This window comes from Suncus etruscus, chromosome 10 (genome assembly GCF_024139225.1).
Source record: "Suncus etruscus isolate mSunEtr1 chromosome 10, mSunEtr1.pri.cur, whole genome shotgun sequence".
Lineage (NCBI taxonomy): Eukaryota > Metazoa > Chordata > Mammalia > Eulipotyphla > Soricidae > Suncus > Suncus etruscus.
Genome location: NC_064857.1, coordinates 36,162,262 through 36,185,160, shown reverse-complemented (window position 1 = coordinate 36,185,160; position 22,899 = coordinate 36,162,262). Strand labels below are relative to the sequence as shown.

Here is a 22,899-nt window from a genome sequence, read left to right as displayed (position 1 = left end):
ATGGTTGAATAACTCTGAAAGGGAACATGCTATAGAGGAGGCTTGGTCATTTGTTTTTTGTTTGGTTTGGTTTGGTTTGGTTTTTGATTTTTGGGTCACAACTGGTGGCGCTCTGGAGTTAATTCTGGTTCTGCACTCAGAAATTGCTCCTGGCAGGCTCAGGGGACTATGTGGGATGCTGGGATTCTAACCACCATTCTACTGTATGCAAGGGAAACGCCCTACTGCTGTGCTGTACTATCTCTCCAGCCCCTCGGTCATTTTTTTTTTTTTTTTTTTTTTTGGTTTTTGGTCACATCTGGCAGTGCTCAGGTGTTATTCCTGACTCTACACTCAGAAATCGCTCCTGGCAGACTCAGGGGATCATTTGATATGCCAGGATTCAAACCACAGTCCTTCTGCATGCAAGGCAAACACCTTATCTCCACTCTATCTCTCTGGCCCCCCCACGGTCATTTTTTTACCTTTTATATTTAATAGATTTTTCAGCACAGCAGTCCATATACCGACTTTTTTGTCCACTGTTGCATTATAATCGGGCCTGGAGAGATAATAGGTGATAAGATGCTTGTTTTGAATACAGATGACCCTGGTTCAATCTCCATCACCACATATGGTTCTCCCAGCAGTTCCCAGAATGATGCCTGAGCACCAAGCCATGAGAAATGCCTGGTGTGGGCTAAAGCCTAAATAAATAAATGGTTATTGTTCAAAATTGTATTAGTTTGCTTTTTCTACATAATTGATTAATTCAGGATGTAAAAGTTGTCTTTTTTCTTTTTCTGGTTTTTGGGTCGCACCCCACGACTCTCAGGGGTTACTCCTGGCTCTGTGCTCAGAAATTGCTCCTGACAAGCTGTGGGAATTGAACCCAGGTTGGCCACCTGCTAGGAAAGGCTCTACCTTCTGTGTTATCACTCTAGCCCCGGGAGGTAAACGTTTTTCTTTTTCTTTTTTTTTTTTTTGGTTTTTGGGCCACACCCGTTGACGCTCAGGGGTTACTCCTGGCTATGCACTCAGAAGTTGCTCCTGGCTTGGGGGACCATATGGGACACCGGGGGATCGAACCGCGGTCCGTCCAAGGCTAGCGCAGGCAAGGCAGGCACCTTACCTCTTGCGCCACCGCCCGGCCCCAAACGTTTTCAAGGGGTTTTAGGCCACATCTAGCAGCGTTCACTCCTGCAAAACTGATGTGACAATATGTGATGCTGGAGAACAAACCCAGGTTGCTGCATATAAGGCAAGTGCTTGACCTCCTCTACTATTTTTTAGTTCCCATAAGCTAATTATTTTCTTTTTTCTTTTAAGCAATATATGTGTTCTATTAAAAATTGTTATTAAGGGCCCGGAGAGATAGCACAGCGGTGTTTACCTTGCAAGCAGCCGAGCCAGGACCTAAGGTGGTTGGTTCGAATCCCCGTGTCCCATATGGTCCCCCGTGCCTGCCAGGAGCCTGCCAGCAGACAGCCAGGAGTAACCCCTGAGCACCGCCGGGTGTGGCCCAAAAAAACCAAAAAAAAAAAAATTTGTTATTAAAAGATAAAGATTGGGGGCCGGAGAGATAGCATGGGGGTAAGGCGTTTGCCTTTCATGCAGACGGTCATTGGTTCAAATCCCGGCATCCCATATGGTCCCCTGTGCCTGCCAGGAGTGATTTCTGAGCATAGAACCAGAGGAATCCCTGAGCACTGTTGGGTATGACCCAAAAACAAAAACAACAAAAGAACAAAAAAAATGGTTATTAAGATACCATGATTTGGGGCCGGGCGGTGGCGCTGGAGGTAAGGTGCCTGCCTTACCTGCGCTAGCCTAGGACGGACCGCGGTTCGATCCCCCGGCGTCCCATATGGTCCCCCAAGCCAGGAGCGACTTCTGAGCGCATAGCCAGGAGTAACCCCTGAGCGTCACCGGGTGTGGCCCAAAAAAACCAAAAAAAAAAAAAAAAAAAGATACCATGATTTACAAAATTATTCATAACAGTTTTAGGCATCATTCTACCACCAGTTCCTCTACCAGTGTTCCTTGGTTTCTACCTGCCCCCAACCCTTAGCCTAATTTTTTTCTCTTTTGGTCCACACCCACTGGTGCTCAGGGTTTACTTCTTGCTCTGTGCTCAGGAATTACTCTGGATAGTGTACAGAGGAATATATGAGATGACAGGGATGAACCCAGGTTGGCTGCATGCAAGTCAAATGCTCTATCCTCTGTGCTATCACTCCTGACTCTGCACTCAGAAATCACTCCTGGTAGGCTTGGGGGACCATATGGGATGCCAGGATTCAAACCAGGATCCGTGCTCTGTTGGCTGCATGCCAAGCAAACACCTTACCACTGTGCTTTCGCTCTGGCCCCTCAAGAAGGCACATTTTAAAGTTTGGTTGTCATGAAAGCTTATTGCTTTCATTGTTATCGATTCTGCGGTTTGGATATAGAACTATACATTTATATCACTGATGGATCCAAGGCCTTGACCCCGGCCCCATCTACTCTACTTTTTAATCACCTCTTCTTACTTCTGTCTTCAATTCCATATCTTCTCTGTCCTCCTTCTCCCTATACTATGGGATCACTGGTGACAAGCTTAAATTTTTGAAGTTCTTTCTGATAATATACTAAAAAATTCTGACTCAATATATCTTGGGATAAAAGACACCCATATAGAAAAAGTTCGTGTTAATGCATAAAACTAGTTATTTTTTTAAACTAGTTATTAATTTAAAATATATCACTTGTGAGTTGGAGCAATGGTATAGTGGTTAGGGAGGCCAGGAGTAATCTTTGAGCGTTGCCTGGCATAGTCAAAAAAAAAAAAAACTTTCACAAACTTAAAGAATCTGGGGGCCGGAGAGATAGTACAGCGGTAGGGCGTTTGCCTTGCACGCAGCTGATCCAGGACAAATGGTGGTTTGAATCCTGGCAACCCGTATAGTCCCCCGAGCCAATCAGGAGCGATTTCTGAGCACAGAGCCAGGAGTAACTCCGGATGTGACCCAAAAACAAACAAACAAAAAACTAAAAGCATCTGAGTCAGAACTTTCGTTTGCTTTAATTATATCAATAGTGATTTTCATTATGTTACAGAATTCTGACCAATAAATAGGTGGTATTTAAGAAGGATGAGGGAGACCATATTTATTTACAAATGCAGTCTTCACTTGGCTACTGCCCAAAAGATCAAGCTCTATCTACAGTTCACAAAGTATTTTTGTTTGTTTTGGGGACACTACTGGCTCTACACTCAGGAATTCCTTCAAGAGGGGATGTCAGTGATGGAAACCAGGTTGGCCTTGTGCCAGGCAAGTGCCTACTGTCCTATCTCTCCAGCCCTCTTCATATAGGATTTTTATACATTAGTTAGTAATATGCTACATTGCTCTTCCAGGAGAAAGGACATTTCCTGTGTAACAAATGCAATCAGTGATCGGTATAATCTGGTACAATCAGTGATCGGTACAATCTGTTTCACGTTCCAAATAGACATTTATTTACTGTTTCTGCAGCTTTCCAGTTCCTGTTCATACAACCTGGTCAGACTTGTTCACTTTATATTCTAACTTATTAAAACTTATTCTTATTGTAACTTATTCTTCTATTAGAACAAACTTCCTGGTTCATGACCTGTTCATATCCACTATTTCTTAGTATGAGTTACCACAAATCCTGTTACTAATGTCCACTTCCATTGAATATTGTTAAATTAAATTATATATATTATTTGGGGCCGGTGAGGTGGTGCTAGAGGTGAAGTGTCTGCCTTGCCCACGCTAGCCTAGGACGGATTGTGGTATGATCTCCAGGCATCCTATATGGTTCCCCAAGCCAGGAGCAATTTCTGAGCGCATAGCCAGGAGTAACCCCTGAGAGTCACCGGATGTGGCCCCAAACAAACAAACAAAAACATCACTCCTGGCAGGCTCAGGGGACCATATGAAATGCTGGGAACTAAAAAAAAAAAAAAAAGAAATGCTGGGAACTAAACCTGGGTCAGGGTCAGCTGCGTGCAAGGCCTTACCCTGTGCTATTGTTCTGTGCTATTGTTCTGGCCCCAAAATTCAATTTTGTTTTTTTGTTTTTTTGTTTTTTGTTTTTTTGGGTTTTTTTTGGTTTTTGGGCCACACCCGTTTGATGCTCAGGGGTTACTCCTGGCTGTGTGCTCAGAAATTGCTCCTGGCTTGGGGGGACCATATGGGACACCGGGGGATCGAACTGAGGTCCATCCTATACTAGCGCTTGCAAGGCAGACACCTTAACTCTAGCGCCACCTTCCCGGCCCCCCAAAATTCAATTTTTAAATTTAGGTAAAGTTAGTCTTTTGTTCTTTTTGTTTTGAGTCACATGCAGTGGTATTCTGAAGCTGCTTCTGGTTTAGTGCTCAGAATTTACTGGGGTTTTTTATTTGTTTTTGCGGGGGGCACATCCATCTGTGCTCAGGGGTTATTCCTGGTTCTGTGATCAGAAATCGCTCCTGGTAGGGTTGGGGGACCATACGAAATGCCAGAATTCGAACCACCATTCGTCCTAGATCGACTGCATACAAGGCAAATGCCCTACCGCTGTGCTAGCTTGATGATGCTCAGGGACCATATGGCATGGAGGTAAGGCGTTTGGGTCACACCTGGCAGTGCTCAGGGGTTACTCATGGCTCTGTGCTCAGAAATAGCATGGAGGTAGGGCTGTTGCCTTGCATGCAGAGAAGAACAGTGGTTCTAATCCAGGCATCCCATATGGTCCCCCAAGCCTGCCAGGGGCGATTTCTGAGCATTGAGCCAGGAGTAACCCCTGAGCACTGCCTGGTGTGACCCAAAAAACAAAAAAACAAAAAAAAAAAAAAAAACATGAACTCAGTCCACTGAGTTAACTCTCTCCAGTCCCAAGATAGTCTTCACATAAGAAGTTTATATATAGTGGGCCAGTGAGATAGCACTACGTAGTGTATCCAGGATGGACGGTAGTTCAAATCCCAGCATACCATATGGTCCCCCATGCCTGCCAGGAGTGATCGATTTTTTGTTTTGTTTTGTTTTTGGGTCATACCCGGCAGCACTCAGAAGTTACTCCTGGCTCTATGCTCAGAAATTGCTCCTGGCAGGCTTGGGGGATCATATGGGATGCCTGGATTCGAACCACTGTTCTCTGCATGCAAGGCAACAGCCCTACCTCCACGCTATTTCTGAGCACAGAGCCATGAGTAACCCCTGAGCACTGCCAGGTGTGACCCAAACCCTCCCCCAAATAGGAGTTTATATACGGCTGAGGATGTCACTCGGTAGTAGAGCATGGGTGAAACCTTGGGTTGGGTTGGGTTGGGTTCATGGTCCTTATTGTAGAAATTAAGTTGTGTCATTTTCAGCATAAATGACCAGGTTTGTTGATTTTTTTTTTTTAGAAAATGATTGAGTGCCTAAATAACCAAAACTTAATTTCTTTCCATGTTATCAGGCTCTAAACCCCGTGGAAGTGGCATTGGTGACATGGAGGTCTGTGAAAGAAGTGGTATTTGAAGGAGGGCCTCGTCCATGGATCTTGGAACCTTCCCGATTCTTTTTGGATTTGAGTGTGGAGAATGCAGCAAAAACCTCAGTAATGGAAGTCCGGATTCCAGCTAAAAGAAACCAGAACCAGTACATTTATCGGGTCTTGTGCCTGGATTTAGGAGAACAAGTATGAAAACAACCTTTTATAAAATATAAATAAATTAGTTAATTGGGTCACTGTGAGATACACAGTTACAAAGTTCTTCAGGATTGAGTTTCATATCTTACAATGTACAGCTTCCTTCCCAGGTGTACATTTCCCGCCACCACATCAATGTGCCCAGTTTCCCTCCTACCTTTCCTCCTGCCCTTTCCGCTGCTTGCCTTGTAGCAAATGTCCTGTCCTCCTCCTCCCCCTTCCTCGCCCCTTTCCTCCTCTTCCTCAGCCTCTTCCTCTTCCTCCTCCTCCTCCCCCCCCATCACATACACATACTTCTTTTAGTGATAATGCTCTAAATCTCTTGGTACATCTGTACATTTCTTTTTAGCTTTTCATAGATTTAATTTACAGACTTGGTAGAAAAATTTTAATTGCCTTGATCTATTTGAGAGCCACACTAGACAGTGCTTAGGGGTCACACCTGGTGAGGGTAGACTACCATATTGCTTTTCAGGGATCAAATCAGGGTTAGCTGCATAGAAGGCAAGTGCCTTACCCACTATTATTACTCCAACCCTGAAAATTCTTATTACTAACGTTTTTAGAAACCTTACCCTTTTGGGGGCTCAATAGTACATTGGTAATTTAAGGTTTTTGCCTTGCATGTAGCCAGCCTGAGTTTGATCCTTGGCATCCTACATGGTCCCCCAGCCTACCAGGAATATGACCTTAGCCCAGAGAATTTCCATGTGCGGGGATCCCACAAAAATAGATTTCCCAACCCACCAGGAGTGAGTCCTGAGGACAAATAAGCCCTGAACCTTTCTGAGTGTGGGGCTCCCACAAAAATAAAATAATAACAAGAGAACCACAACCTTATCCTTTAAATGTACCTAAAAGTTTTGTTTTACTCCTTTAAAAATTCTTTAACAGTTCACTAAATGCTTCAATATTGTCATTCCAATGCCCATTTTCCAGTGTTATATTACTGATGATAAGACCAGCCCATTACTGGAAGGGATCTTTGGAAGAACAAAGGGTTATTTTTTGTTTGTTTGTGTTTGTTTTGGGGTCACACCCGGCAGCAGCACTCTGGAGTTACTCCTGGCTCTGCACTCAGAAATCACTCCTGACAGGCTTGTGGGACCATATGGGATGCCAAGATTCAAACCAGGTCCGTCCTATGTTGGCCATATGCAAGGCAAACGCCTTACCACTGTGCTATCACTCCGGCCCCTAGTTCAGTATTTTTTTCTGTTTTTGTTTTTGTTTTTTGAGCTATACCCAGCAGTGCTCAGATAGTTACTTCTGTCTCTGCTCTCCAGCTTAGAGGTCTTTCTTTTTTTCTGTTTTTTTTTTTTTGTTTTTTTTTTTTTTATTTTATTTTATTTTTGGGTCACAGCGGCGGCACTCTGGCTACTCCTGGCTCTGCACTCAGAAATCGCTCCTGGCAGGCTCAGGGGACCATATGGGATGACAAGATTCAAACCACCATCCGTGCAGGATTGGCTGCGTGCAAGGCAAATGTCTTATTGCTGTGCTATCTCTCCAGCCCCAGAGGTCTTTCTTGACAGTGCTTGGAGAACCATAGGGGTTACCAACGATTGAACCCAGGATGGCCATGTGCAAGGCAAATGCCCTACCCATTGTAATATCCCTCTGGGCCCCTTGATATCTTTTTGTAACTTATTACTCACTATTTCAACCACTCTATTATTATAATTAATATTTTGTTGTTTTGACTACAGGATATTTCACTTTTCACCTCCAGATAATTAAAGAAAGAAAACTTTGGACCATTCCTGATAGTGCTCTAGGAGACATGTTGCTGAGAGTTGTACACTGGTCTCCAAAATGCAAAATATGAGTTTCTGTCCTTTGACATCTCCCTGACCTGAGGAAGGGAACTTTATTTTATTTTTTGTTTTTGAGGCCACACCTGGCAGCACTCAGGGGTTACTCTTGGCTCTGTACACAGAAATCACTCCTGCCAGGCTCTGGGAACCCGATGGGATCCCGGGGATCGAACCCCGGTGGGCTGCGTGCAAGGTAAATGCCATACCCACTGTGATATCTCTCTGGCTCCAGGAAGGGAAATTTAAAATGTCAACTCTGATTAGCAAATTGGTAAAAACAGATCTGGAAAAAACATAAAGTGTATTGACCTATATCAGTTGACTTAGTCTTGACTTTTAGAGATGGTTAACAATCCACAATATATTAAATTTCTTAATTGAATAATCTTTCAATTAAACCAATGATCTGCACTTTAAGTAGGGGTTGGAATTACATAATATAAACACAGTGTAGCTAGCTAGCCCAAAGGGAATCAATGTAAAACATACAATCCCGGGGAGCCGGAGAGATAGCACAGAGGTGGGGCATTAGCCTTGCACGCAGCTGACCCAGAACAGATGATGGTTTGAGTCCCAGCATCTCATATAGGCCCCCCCGAGCCTGCCGAGAGCAATTTCTGAGCACAGAGCCAGGTATAACCCCTGAGCGCTGCTGGGTGTGACCCCCAAAAAAATCAAAAACAGGGCCCGGAGAGATAGCACAGTGGTGTTTGCCTTGCAAGCAGCCGATTTAGGACCAAAGGTGGTTGGTTCGAATCCCGGTGTCCCATATGGTCCCCCGTGCCTGCCAGGAGCTATTTCTGAGAAGACAGCCAGGAGTAACCCCTGAGCACCGCCGGGTGTGGCCCAAAAACCAAAAAAACTTAAAAAAAAAAAATACAATTCTAAATTCTTTTTTTTTTTTTTTTTGGGTTTTGGGTTTTGGGTTTTGGGTTACACCCGGCGATGCTCAGGGGTTACTCCTGGCTGTCTGCTCAGAAATAGCTCCTGGCAGGCACGGGGGACACCAGGATTCGAACCAACCACCTTTGGTCCTGGATCAGCTGCTTGCAAGGCAAACGCCGCTGTGCTATCTCTTTGGGCCCACAATTCTAAATTCTTAAGAATTGTTGCAGGGAGGGATGGGTTTGGGTGGAATGGGAGAGCACATGCTTTGCTTGTTTCATGTCCTGGGTTCAGTCTCAAGGTTGCTTGCACCTTTTCCCTACTCCCACCGTTCCTCTCCAGCATTAGCCCAGTGCTTCTCAACTATTTTTCTGTCATGCACCCCTAGGAAGAAGAAAATATTTTTCGTGTGCCCTGCACGACTGTAAATAGTGTCTTAATTTAAAAAAAAAAAACTTTAACCTGCAAAACAAAAATATATAAAATAACTTGAGCTGATTTTTTTTATCAGAAGTGATATCTGGATGAATGGCTACAATGAGCACATTTTGCAATGCATAGCTTTTCCAAGCGGGGTTTGAAGCAGGACACAGCAACTCTCAGCTCCAGAGACATACAGAGACATAAACACGCGGCTTAGCTTGTTAGGACAGTGTTTGCCGAGGTCAAACGCACCCCCCTTTACGGAGCCTCACACCCCCCTGGGGGGTGTGCCCCACTATTTGAGAAGCACTGCATTAGCCCAAGTGGTCCAGAAGAATTATTGGGTATGACCTTCAAGCACTGCCTGAGTGTGTATCCCACAACACTTAAGGAAATAAAAAGCTGTGGTAAATACTTTGCATCCTTACCTTACATGCAAGGCAAATGCCTTGCATCCTGCTGATTCAGGTTTGATCTAGGCACCCTATATGGTCCCCTAAGTCCCAGCAAGAATGATCCCTGAGCACAGAGCACAACCGTGTGTGGCCCAAAAAGCAAAAGCAAAGCAAACCAAAAAATGAATTATACTCTAATTAGTTGAGCTATTTTTGAGTATTTTTAGTGAATTTTGCCATATGTATAACTAGCTATTACAAATTTTAGTCCTATTTGTTCCTTATTAAGACTTCTTTATTTTATTTTTTTTTAATTTTTATTTATTTACTTATTTTGGTTTTTGGGGTCACACTTGGCAGCGCTCAGGGGTCGCTCCTGGCAGGCTCCTGGGGGACAATATAGGATGCCGGGATTCGAACCACCATCCTTCTGTTTGCAAAGCAAATGCCCTATCTCCATGCTGTCAGGGGTCTCAGGGTCGTTTGCCACCCTCGGCCCTCCGTACTTCATTAGAGATTCTTTTTTGTTTTGTTTTGTTTTAGTTGTTTGGGTCACACACCCCCAATATTCAAGGCTTACTACTGACTTTGCACTCAAGGATCACCCCGACTTTGCCTCCTGCAGCCCCCAGTTTGAGACCCCTGCGAGTCTAGCCTATCATTGAGACTTCTAACATTTACTAGTATTCCTCTAGTCACAAGCTAAAGCAAATTAGAGTTTCCACTTTTCAGCAATGAAAAAAAAAAAGGCTTAATTGATGAAAATACTGAAATACTGGTCAGAGTTAGAGTTTTAGAAATTTCTTTTCTTGTTTGTTTGTTTGTTTGATTTTTGGGTCACACCCAGGGGTGCTCGGTAGTTAGTCCTGACTCTGTGCTCAGAAATATCTCCTGGCAGGCTCGAAGGACCATATGGAATGCCAGGAATCGAACCACCATCAGTCCTGAGTTGGCCATGTGCAAGGCAAATACCCTACCGCAGAGCTATTTCTCCGGCCTAGTTCTATACATCTTTGTTTCTTTTAGCCCAGATAATTTAGAACTATCTGACTTACAGATTTACCTAGTTATAACGTTTAATTTTATTCTAACACTTTTGGATTGTTACAATTGACATCAAATGCCAACCCACAATTCTTTCTTGATCTGATGTTTCCTTAAAGGTTCTGACATTCCGAATTGGAAATCACCCAGGTGTTCTGAACCCTAGTCCAGCTGTAGAGCTTGTTCAGATCAACTTCATATGTGCTCACCCTGCCAGCATGTCAGTGACCCCAGTATACAAGGTACCAGCAGATGCCCAACCATGTCCTCTGCCACAGCATAATAAACAACTAGTAAGTACAGTATTTGCACTTACCCTGGCACTTTTGTCTCCATGCTCTAAAGATAAATGGTCGTAAATATTAAGTTTTGCTTTGTTGAAATTAAGAAAACTTTTGTCGGGCCGGGCGGTGGCGCTAGAGGTAAGGTGCCTGCCTTGCCTGCGCTAGCCTTGGACAGACCGCGGTTCGATCCCCCAGCGTCCCATATGGTCCCCCAAGCCAGGAGCAACTTCTGAGCACATAGCCAGGAGTAACCCCTGAGCGTTACTGGGTGTGGCCCAAAAACCAAAAAAAAAAAAAAAAAAAAAAGAAAAAAAGAAGAAAATTTTTGTCGGGGCCGGGTAGGTGGCGCTGGAGGTAAGGTGTCTGCCTTGCAAGCGCTAGCCAAGGAAGGACCGCGGTTCGATCCCCCGGCGTCCCATATGGTCCCCCCAAGCCAGGGGCGATTTCTGAGCACATAGCCAGGAGTAACCCCTGAGCGTCAAATGGGTGTGGCCCAAAAACCAAAAAAAAAAAAAAAAAAAAAAAAAAAAAAGAAAATTTTTGTCTTTCATTTCCAACAGTATATGAGAAGAGGTGACTAAAACAGAATAAATATTAGGGATGAAGTGATAGGGTAGGGTGAGTGCTTGCCTTGCATGCAGCCAACCTGGGTTCAATACCTGGCATCCCATATTATCTCCCACACCTAGCAAGGAGTGACTCCTAAGCTCAGAGCTAGGAGTAACCCCTGAGCACCACAAGGTATGGTTCCCCCCAAAAAAAAGAAAAGAATAAATGAATATATATAAACTTAGTCTTATATCAAAGTTCTCCCATCTAGGGAATTTCTTTTCCTTGACCATCTAATTTCCAATAAACCTTCCTCTCTGTTTCTCTCTCTTTTGTTTGTTTTGGGGCTATACCTAGCAGTACTTAGGGGTTGCTTCTGGCTCTCTGCATTAAGGAATTACTTCTGATGGGGTTGGGGAACCATTTGAAATGCTGCAGATTGAACTAAGGTCAGCTATGTGCAAGACAAATAATCTACCTGTTGTACTATCACTCCAGCTTCTAAACTTCTCAATTGTGTGTGTGTTTGTTTTTATTTTTGTTTTTCAGCTATATCTGGCCTTGCTTCAGGCTTATTTATAGCATATTTAGCTGTTTAGGGGACTGTATGAAAGGCTGGAGATGAACCCAGGTCAGCTACTTGCAAGGCAAATGCCCTAGCAACTGTTCTTTCACTCCAGCCCCTACACCTTCTTTTTTAGGGGGGGAGGGGGGCACAACTTGCGGAGGTACTCAGGGTTACTCATGGCTCTGTGCTCAGGAATTACTTCTGAATAAGCTCCAGAGAACACATGAGGTGTTAAGTATTAAATCCTGGTTGGCCACCTGCAAGGCAAACATCCTACCTCCTATTGTGCTATTGTTCTGGCCCCCAAATATCAACCATTACATTTGCCAAGAGTAATTTCTGAGTAAAGAACCAGGAGTAACCCTTGAGCGCTGCCGAGCACCAACAAAATAAAAATACACTGGTGTTTGCCTTACATCTTGTGACCCAGATTCTATTCCCAGCACCCAGTATGGTCCACAGAACCCACTCTGGGTATGATACCTGAGTAAAGAACCAGGAGTAAGCCTGAGAAACAACAAATTAAAAGTAGCATGCTATGCACCCTAACCTCCATCCTATTTCTGTGGCTTCAATATGAACATTATTTTGTTTGATAACACTATAGGAGAATTTTGTCATTTTAAGAAAATGTTTTTGAAATAGAGGTAAAATTCATAATGCTATATTATTTGCTAAAATAAAAATAATATGGAGGCAAGAGGGAATCTAGAAACATTGATAGAGGGAATTAACACTGGCCTTGAACACTACAACTGAAAGTAAATCAAGAATGACTTTAGGGGCCTGAGAGATAGTATGGCGGTAAGGCTTTTGCCTTGCATGCACAAGGACAGTGGTTTGAATTCCAGCATTCCATATGGTCCTCCGAGCCTGCTGGGGGCGATTTCTGAGCATAAAGCCAGGATTAACCCCTGAGTGTGCCGGGTGTAACCCAAAACCCCCCCAAAAAAGAAAAAAAGAAAAGAAAGAAAGGCCTTTATACGGGCTGGAGAGATAGCATGGAGGTAGGGCATTTGCCTTGCATGTAGAGGGATGGTGGTTCGAATCCCGGCATCCCATATGGTCCCCCGAGCCTGCCAGGAGCAATTTCTGATCATAGAGCCAGGATTAACCCCTGAGCGCTGCTGGATGTGACCCCCCCCTCCCAAAAAATAAAGAATGACTGTATAACTTTATATATCATGTTAGCTCAACAATTTTCCTTTTCTTTTTCTTTTTTTTTCTTTTTGCTTTTTGGGATACACCTGGCAGTGCTCAGGAGTTACTCCTGGCTCTATGGTCAGAAATCGCTCTTGGCAGCTCAGAGAACCATATGGGATGCCGGGATTCGAACCATTCTTCTGCATGCGAGGCAAATTCCCTACTTCCATTCTATCTCTCTGACCCCACTCAAAAAAAAAGTTTTTTAATTCTTTAAAATATATGTATGGGCGCCTTACACTCTGAATACTTGTCATAGTGATTTGGCTTAGGCTTCAGAAGATCAGTCATTGACCATTCACCCCTGAACCTTGGATTTTATCTATGGAATCAGCACTGTTTTCTATACCTGCACCAGGAATTGGACTTTTACCAGGGAAGACCCTAATGCTGCCCTGGCATCCACTTGCTCCAGAATGAGTTCATGTGACACCCTGAGTACTTGGTAACAGCAACAACCTGCTTTCAGGGCAAGGTTCTCTGCATTGCCACCTACTGGTGAGATGAAAGCAGAAGATGCTCCATGTTACCCTGACTTTGACATAGGATCTGGACCAAAACCAGAATCTCTAGCTACAGAATCCTGACCGCAACAACTGTGATTGTGAAGAGCTTTTACTGGGACCACAAAGAAAGAAAGACTTTGGGTTTAGACAACTTAGTATGCCCAGAGCCTGTAGTTGTTCTTTTTTTTGTTGTTGTTGTTTTTTGTTTTTTTGTTTTTTGTTTTTAGGCCACACTCGGTGACGCTCAGGGGTTATTCCTGGCTATGCGCTCAGAAGTCGCTCCTGGCTTGGGGGACCATATGTGACGCCGGGGGATCGAACCATGGTCCGTCCAAGGCTAGCGCAGGCAAGGCAGGCACCTTACCTCTAGCGTCACCGCCTGGCCCCTGTAGTTGTTCTTATGCCAGGATGCTTCATGGGTAAAGTCTCCCTGATTTTAGGCCAAAGGTTTTTCCTTTCTATTTTTTCCATATTTTTCTGTGCCTATGCAAAATAAATAAATAAATAAATAAATAAATAAATAAATAAATAAATAAATAAAAACAACTGCCATGCGCACACTTTTTATTTTTATGCCACTTAATTAAAGAACATTTTTTAAAATAATTTTTATTTTGACCAAAGTAGATTACAAATCTTTCACAGTAATATTTTAGGTACATAGTGACATTAAATCAGTTGTATCTATTTTTTTGGGGGGGGTCACACCCAGCAGCACTCAGGGGTTACTCCTGGCTCCATGCTCAGAAATCACCCCTAGGGGACCATATGGGATGCCGGGATATGAACCACCATCTATCCTGGATCAACTGTGTGCAAGGCAAATGCCCTACTGCTGTGCTATCTCTCTGGCCCCTTATTGAAACAGTTGTGATCTACAGAGTCCTTAATAGTCGAATTTCAGATATACAATGAGTCAGGGCCCTTCCCACTACCAGTGTCAACCTTCCTCCACCAATGGACCCAGAGTGCATCCTATACCACCACCCTTTTCTCCCTGGTCTGCCAGTGTAACAGGGGCCCCTTTGAGTTTAAATTGTTAAAGTTTAGGTCCCTTGATTCTATTATCATTGACTTAAGCTTGGATTTTTAGTTCTGTCTTTATTTATTTATCTATTTATTTATTTTAGTTTTTGGGTCACACCCGGCAGCACTCAGGGGTTACTCCTAGCTCTACACTCAGAAATTGCTCCTGGCAGGCTTGGGGGACCAGATGCATGCCGGGATTCGAACCACCGTCTTTCTGCATGCTAGGCAAACACCCTACCTCCATGTTATTCCTCTGGCTCCTATTTCTGTCTTTATTTTATTTTATTTTATTTATTTGTTTGTTTGTTTTGGGTGTGACCCAAAAACCAAAAAATAACCTCCCCCCAAAAAACCAATTATTTCGGGGCCGGGCGGTGGCGCTGGAGGTAAGGTGCCTGCCTTACCTGCGCTAGCCTAGGAGACGGACCGCGGTTCGATCCCCCGGCGTCCCATATGGTCCCCCAAGCCAGGAGCGACTTCTGAGCGCATAGCCAGGAGTAACCCCTGAGCGTTACCGGGTGTGGCCCAAAAACCAAAAAAAAAAAAAAAAAAAAAAAAAAAACCAATTATTTCAATAAAATAAAAATTAAAAAAAATACATGTATGCATATGTTGAGTGATAAAAGACCAATGGAGAGAAGAAAAGTAAATGATTAATTCAGGTGACATATGTATAGATGTTAATTCTACTGCTCTTTCAACTTATCTGTAAGTTTGAAATTATATTTGGGAGAGACATGATTCCTAACTTCAGGGATATTTTCCCATCTCTTAAAATCATTTTGTTTCTTTTTCTTTGATTTTTTTTCTTTTTTTTTTTTTTTTTTTTGGCTTTTGGGTCACACCCGGCAGTGCTCGGGGGTTACTCCTGGCTGTCTGCTCAGAAATAGCTCCTGGCAGGCACGGGGGACCATATGGGACACCGGGATTCGAACCAACCACCTTTGGTCCTGGATCAGCTGCTTACAAGGCAAACGCCGCTGTGCTATCTCTCCAGGCCCTGATTTTTTTTCTTTAATGCAGATTCCTGTATCAAGCCTAAGGGACACAGTCCTGGAACTGACAGTGTTCGATCAACACAGAAGAAAGTTTGATAATTTCAGTACACTAATTCTCGAATGGAAATCCTCAAATGAAACATTAGCTTATTTTGAAGATTTGAAACCAATGGAGATGATAGCAAAGGATGATGGCAGTGGGCAGACACGGTTACACGGTATTGTGAAATTTCTGAATCCTTTCCTATTCCTGCTTATGGGTTCTCAATTATTTCTTTATGGATAACAGTGTATTTTTAAATTTTGTCTTATTATTTTCTTCTTTTTGAGTCACACTCGGCTGTGTTTTGGGCTTTCTCCTGGCTCTGATCACTCTTTGCAGTGCTAAGGGAAACCATATGTGATGTGGGCATCCAACAGACTTTTCCGTGTACAAGTGCCCTGACCACTGTACTATATCTCCAGCCCCTCATTTAAAAAATATATATGTATATATGTATATGTAATACATATGTATAAATAGGCCACTTCTGGTGATACTGAAGATGCCAGTGCACAGATTCACTTGTGTTACACCTTTGAGCTATCTCCATGCCCTCCCTCATTTTTCAAATATAAGGACTACCTCTAGCCCTATGCTGTTTGGGTGCTAGAGCCCTTCAATGCTATGGCATCCTTGACCACAGGGAGCAAGTGCTTGTCATCAAACTCCAAATCTCACATTTCTAGGGCACATAACCTAACACTTGGAGCTAGCTCTCTCCCTGGCCCTAGTCTTTCTTATTTTTGTTTGTTTGGTTTTTGTTTGTTTTTTTTTGGGGGGTCATATCATGGCTTACTCCTGGCTCTGTACTCAGGGATCACTCCTGGTGAGTTTGGGGACCATATAAGGTGCCATGAACCAAACCCAGATTGGTTTCAGACAAGGCAGTTACCTTACCCACTATACTATCTCTCTAGCCCCCAAAATTGAGAATTTCACTTTTTGTAGACACTTTTTTGTTTGTTTGGTTTGGCTTTTGAACCACCCTTGGCAGTGCTCAGGGGATACTCCTGGCTCTGTGCTCAGAATACGCATCTGGCAGGCTCGGGGGACCATATGGGATGCCGGGAATCGAACCTGAGGGCTTATGAGATATTTCTGGCTTATTTCTTAGGAGTCACTCCTGGCAGTGCTCACAGGATTATATGTAGTACTGGGTATAGAATCTGGGCCTCTGATATACCAAGCATACACTCTACATATTGAGCTATCTTTCTGGCCTGTCTGACCCCTATAGATACTTTTATGATTATTTCTCACAGCCTGTTTTTCTGCCTGCTTCCAGGTCATAAGACTCTTAAAGTACGTCAGATAAAAGGGGCTGTATTTATTGGAGTCAATTTTGTGGGATATTCAGAAAAGAGAAGTCCAAAGGTAAGTGATAATAGTAACCCAGATTACTCCAGCACTGCAAGACCTCAACAACATTACATCCAAAGGCCTTTATGTTAAATTGACAGAGAGGTTGGCTAGGAATCACTGGTGGAGCTCCTGGACCTCCTGAGTTCCCCTTGGGAGGCCAAACTACTAATAATTTCTAACTTATTTCCATCTGAGAACTATACACCTACTATTTTGGGATCTTGAACATGTACTGGCATCTTCTCTCATTAAACTAAGAAAGAGCCAGGAGTAACCCCTGAGTGCAGGATGTAGAACAAAAACCAAAAAACCAGAAAACGAAAACCTAAGTAGGGGCAGAGCAATAGCATAGTGGGTAAGAAGGAACCAGAGCGATAGCACAGTGGGTAAGCCATTTGTCTTGCATGCGGTTGATCCGGGTTTGATCCCCAGCATCCTATATAGAACCCTGAAATGCCAGGAGTGATTTCTGAGTGCAGAGTCAAGAGTGACCCCTGAGCACCACCATGTGTGGCCCTCTATTAAAAACAAAACAAGGGGCCGGAGAGAGAGCACAGTGGTGTTTGCCTTGTGACGCAGCACCTAAGGTGGTTGGTTCAAATCCTGACATCCCATATGGTCCCCCATGCCTGCCGGGAGCTATTTCTGAGTGGGTAGCCAGGAGTAATCCCTGAGCGCTGCCGGGTGTGGCCCAAAAACAAACAAACAAAAAATAAACCAAAGCAAAACAAAACCGAGAAAGTAAAAGTTTTTTCTGTGCCAGGCAAGGAGATATCGTGGGGGGCTGAAGTGCATACTGAGCATGCCAGCTCTGAGTTTGGTTCTTAGCATGATCCCCACAGCTCTGATGGAGTGAATTCTGAGCACTGTATTGAAAGAATCCCCTGAGCACTGCCAGGCATGACCCTAAAACAAAAGAAAATTTGTTCATATTTACTTTATGAGTCCTGCTGTATTTCTAGGAACTTTCCAACTCACCCAGATCTGCAACTGTGGAGCTGCTGCTGGTGGATGACGTAACTATTTTGCCTGAGAATGCCACCATCTATAACCATCCTGATGTGAAGGTAGAGGCTGTCTGGGTCTAGTTCATTGTATCAAAGGGAAGAGTGTTTGTAAAATAAAACCAACAAGTTGGGACCAGAGCCATAGCACAGTGGTAGGGCATTTGCCTTGCACATGGTCAACCTGGGACAGACCCAGGTTCAAACCCCAGCATCCCATATGGATCCCCAAACCTGCCATGAGCAGTTACTGAGCGCAGAGCCTGAAGTGACCCCTAAGCATCCCATATGGTCCCTTGAGCCTGCCAGGAGCAATTTCTGAGCGTAGAGCAGAGGCAGGAGTAGCCCCTGAGCACTGCCAGCATGACCCCTCCCCAAATAACAAAAACAAAAAAAAACTGGACCTGCTCTTTATTAAACCAATACCCATACATGGGGAAAGGGGGTCGAGTAATTCAGGTGGACTTTTACATAACAAAAGAGAGATTTAACAGAAAGAGGAAGATGGGGGATGCCTCTGTCTTCGGTTAATAGCAGAGTGTCATCTTACAAGTGTTGGATTAGTAACATTGGCATTATAACAATTAAAAACTGACTTATGGGGGCCGGAGAGATAGCACAGTGTTAAGGCATTTGCCTTGCAAGAGGCCGACCCAAGACGGACTTTGGTTCGAATCTCGGCATCCCATATGGTTCTCCCGTACCTGCCAGGTGTGATTTCTGAGCACAGAGCCAGTCGAGTGTGGCCCAAAAACAAAAAACAAAAAAACAAAAAAAAAACCCTCACTTATGTATTGAAAATAACATGCCTAATATTATTATGCCTAATAATTATTAGGTGCAATATCCTTAGACATTATACTGTAATGATTGTATCTTGTCCTTCATTCTAACCTTAAACTTTTAATCCCTGGGCCGGAGCGGTAGTACAGTGGTAAGGCGTTTGCCTATCACGAAGCCAATACAAGACAAACCCGAGTCAGATCCCGGTATCCCATATTGTCCCCCAAGCCTGCCAGGAGCAACTTCTGAGTGCAGAGCCAGGAGTAACTCCTGAGCACCACCGGGTGTGACCCAAAAACAAACAAACAAAACAAAACAAACGAAACAAAAAAACCTTTTAATCCCAAAATCATATTTAGGTAGGTAGAAATTATTTTCTTTGGATTATTTATAAAATAAGGAAATGGATTCTTGTTTGTCTAATTTTTCCATAGGAAATATTTAACCTTGTGGAAGGATCTGGTTATTTTTTAATTAATAGCAGTGAGCAGAACATTGTCAGTATCACTTACGTGGAATCAGAAAGCTCTGTCCAGGTGAGTTCTAGAGTTATTTCCAAATTGATCTCTCATCAAGTCTCAGTCTTAAAACAATAAAAAAGAAATTTTATTGTGTCTTAGAAATGTATTACAATGTCTGGTCCTAGTGCAGTGGTGTTTACAATTAATTGATCACAACCAGTTACAGATTTCTTTGTTCCTTCTCCACTCCCATGGCTTCACTTGACTAGCTTATTAAAAAAGAAAGAAAGAAATGTATTACAACTGTGGGGCCGGAGAGATAGCATGGAGGTAAGGCATTTGCCTTGCATGCAGAAGGATGGCGGTTCAAATCTGGCATCCCATATGGTCCCCGGAATCTGCCAGGAGCAATTTCTGAGCATAGAGCCAGAAGTAACCCCTGAGCACTACTAGGTGTGACCCAAAAACCAAAAAAAAAAAAAAAGTTTTACAAATGTAAAACTTGCCACTTTCTCTATTTGCCTACTTAGATTCATTTAGAAATGAGAGCTTTTGGGGCTGGAGAGATAGCAGCGATTTCTGAGCATAGAGCCAGGAGTATTCCCTGAGTGCTGCCGGGTGTGGCCCAAAAACCAAAAAAGGAAAAAAAACAAATAGAGTTTTTGGCCTACAACTAATTACATTAATGGATAGTTTTGTTTCTGGTTGAATGAAATAATATAAGAAATATCTAATTAATGGACCGGAGAGATAGCATGGAGGTAAGGCGTTTGCCTAGCATGCAGAAGGACTGTGGTTCGAATCCCAGCATTCCATATGGTCTCCCAAGCCTGCCAGGAGCGATTTCTAAGCATAGAGCCAGAAGTAACCCCTGAACGCCTCTGGGTGTGACCCAAAAACAAAACAAAATTTAAAAAATGGATACATATTTTGGGGCCAAAGCAATAGTACAGCAAGTAAGTCATTTGACTAGCATGCAGTCAAACCCCATTTTTTGTTTGTTCTTGTTTTGGGGCCACTCTCTGTGGCTCTATGTTATCACACCAGCAGTGCTCAAGGGACTATATCGGATGCTGATGATTAAATGTGGGTCAGCTGAATGCAAGGCAATACCCACTATACTACTGCTCTGATCTCCACAATCCGATATTGTTCTCCCAAGCCCTCCAGAAGTGATTTCTGAGTATAGAGCCAGGAGTAAGCCCTGAGCACAGCTGGATTGGCCCCAAACCCAAACAAATAAACAAAGGATATATGTTGCATTAAATAATTAACGATGGGGCTGGATGGTGGATGATGCCATCCAGCCCACATGGCTCTGCAACCTCCATGCAGCCGGCGAGTTCCAGGCCCAGGTGAAATTACTCACTCACACGCAGCCATCAGGAAGAATCATCTTTATTCATGCCCTTGCCACCACAGGTGTGTGGCCTATGACAACCTTTTAAGCACAGCTATATTTTGCTAGCCCTGCATCTTATCTCCTGTTAGCCATCTTCCCTTTGGGCTCCATGCGGCCCAAAGATCCAAAAGCCAGGAAGCCAAGCCGGGCCAAGAGAGAAACGGCAAAAAGCCCGAATCCCCTGGCTCAGAGGTTTATCTATTCTTTTCCAGACCCCTCCCAGAAATGGGAGGTCTTGCAGGTAGTTACACCTATTATCCGGTTCCCAAAACTCCTCCCAGATATGGGTGGGTCTTGGGGTACACCACACATATCCCATTTTTCTTTTTTGGGGGGTGGGGGTCATACCCGGTAGCACTAAGGAGTTACTCCTGGCTCTATGCTCAGAAATCGCTCCTGGCAGTCTCGGGGGACCATATGGGATGCCGGGATTTGAACCAATGACCTTCTGCAAACCAGGCAAACGCCTTATCTCCATGCTATCTCTCCAGTCCCAAAATATCCCATTTTTCTATACTTGAAACAATTTCCATCACAAAGAAACTATTATATTATTTCCTTTGGGTTACTAGTTACTGTGATTATTAATATTATTGTGAATATTATTATGATTATTCTTGGTAAATGTTTCTTTACTTAGCTTCCACCTTTTTCCTTCTAGTTAGTTCCAGTACATCCTGGATACCTTACCTTAGAAGTCTATGATCTGTGCCTGGCTTTTTTAGGCCCAGCAGTCACTTACCTCAGAGTGTCAGATATACAAGAGCTAGAGCTTGATCTGATTGATAAGGTAAAAGATATTTGCTTTATCTCATAAATGAAAGAGGCCTCATTATTACTCTCTAGCATAATTTGCTATAATTTCTGCTCAGTCGCAGTATATATATGCCATGACGTTTGGTGCTGTTCATGACAACTACCTGCCCTGTAACAACAACTTTCTGAGGCCATAGATATAGTACAAGGGTTAAGGTACTTTCCTTTCATGACACCAGCTGTAGTTCAAACTTCCAGCACTTAACAAAAGACATAAAAAAAAAAACTTATATAAATAACTGGGGCCGGAGAGATAGCATGGAGGTATGTTTGCCTTGCATGCAGAAGAACGGTGATTGAATCCCAGCATCCCATATGGTCCCCCGAGCCTGCCAGGAGCGATTTCTGAGCGTAGAGCCAGTAGTAACCCCTGAGCGCTGCCGGGTGTGACCCAAAAACCAAAAATAAAACTTATATAAATAACTGTAATTATTGCTAAAATTTATAAGAACACCAAAAAAGTGGAAACACATGCTCTGTGATTTGGAAGAATTAATATTGTAAAATTGGTAATCCTACCCAAAGCACTATAAAAACCTCCATGATATTTTTTAAAGACATAGACCAAATCCTGTTGAAATTTATGTTGAGTGGGTTTGGAGAAATAGTACAATGGGTAAGACTCTAGTCTTACGTTTGACCAACCTGGATTTGTTCCCCATATAGTCACTGGAGTACAACCAAGAGTAAGTCAGAGAACAGAGACAGAATTATCTCTCATATCTGGCTTATAGAGGAACATAACAAGGGAATAACAAATAGCTAGAGAGGATGGAGCCTGAGAACTGTTCTACAGAACTGAGCTTACTCTGGTGGAGAACGGGGAGACAGGAAATAAAAAGAGTAGTGGTGAGAGGCTGGGATGGACACTTTGGTGGAGAGTTGGAGAGTGTGGTGTTGGAACATTACATGTATGAAACCCTTTCATAAACAGAGTTGTAAAATATGGTGCTTCATTTTTTTATTTTAATCTTTTGTTCGTTTTTGGCAGTGCTCAGGTTTACTCCTGCTCTGTGCTCAAATATCACTGGGATCACTCCTGGCAAAACTCAGGAAACCATATAGGTGCTGGGGATTGAACCCAGGTTAACCACATACAAGGAAAACATCCTACCCTCTGTACTAGTCCTCTGGCCCCAGATACTATATTTTATAAGTGACACACTGTGTCACTTCTAGGGTTATACCTGACACATGCCAGCTTGATACCTTCCCCCAGAGTGATTACCTCCCTTCACCATTGTCATTCCATCCTGTCCCCCTCACCATCCTATTCCCCTTTCACTCCCCTATGGTCATCTTACTGAAGGCCAGTTCAGTTGTCTGTTGGTTTTTTGTTGTCTTTAGGACAGGAATATTTAACATGAGCAAAGTTCTCAAGAGTTAAACTGTCCTTGGTGAATGTGACCACAATTCTTTGTTTTTGTTTTTGTTTTTTTAACTCTTAGGTTGAAATAGGTAAAACTGTGTTAGTAACTGTGAGAGTTCTTGACTCTTCCAAACGCCCATTTCAAAATAAATACTTCAAATACATGGAACTCAAACTGCAATTGGCTTCTGCCATTGTCACCCTAACGTGAGTATCAATTCATTACTTCTTTTCCCTGTATAAGCTCATGAGAATATGCCTCCTGGTGGCCTGATCCCTTGTGTT

The 22,899-nt window shown here is 43.3% G+C and overlaps 1 protein-coding gene across 1 annotated transcript in view; it reads left to right on the top strand.

The window, feature by feature from the left end:
• NUP210L (nucleoporin 210 like) overlaps nucleotides 1-22,899 on the top strand; it is a 124,672-nt gene that overhangs the window by 44,125 nt on the left and 57,648 nt on the right. The window contains exons 15-22 of the mRNA XM_049781600.1: nucleotides 5,440-5,661; nucleotides 10,357-10,530; nucleotides 15,400-15,592; nucleotides 16,703-16,791; nucleotides 17,742-17,846; nucleotides 19,001-19,102; nucleotides 21,091-21,219; nucleotides 22,694-22,821. Of these exons, the coding sequence (XP_049637557.1) occupies nucleotides 5,440-5,661; nucleotides 10,357-10,530; nucleotides 15,400-15,592; nucleotides 16,703-16,791; nucleotides 17,742-17,846; nucleotides 19,001-19,102; nucleotides 21,091-21,219; nucleotides 22,694-22,821 (1,142 nt within the window). The remainder of the gene's footprint in view (nucleotides 1-5,439; nucleotides 5,662-10,356; nucleotides 10,531-15,399; nucleotides 15,593-16,702; nucleotides 16,792-17,741; nucleotides 17,847-19,000; nucleotides 19,103-21,090; nucleotides 21,220-22,693; nucleotides 22,822-22,899) is intronic.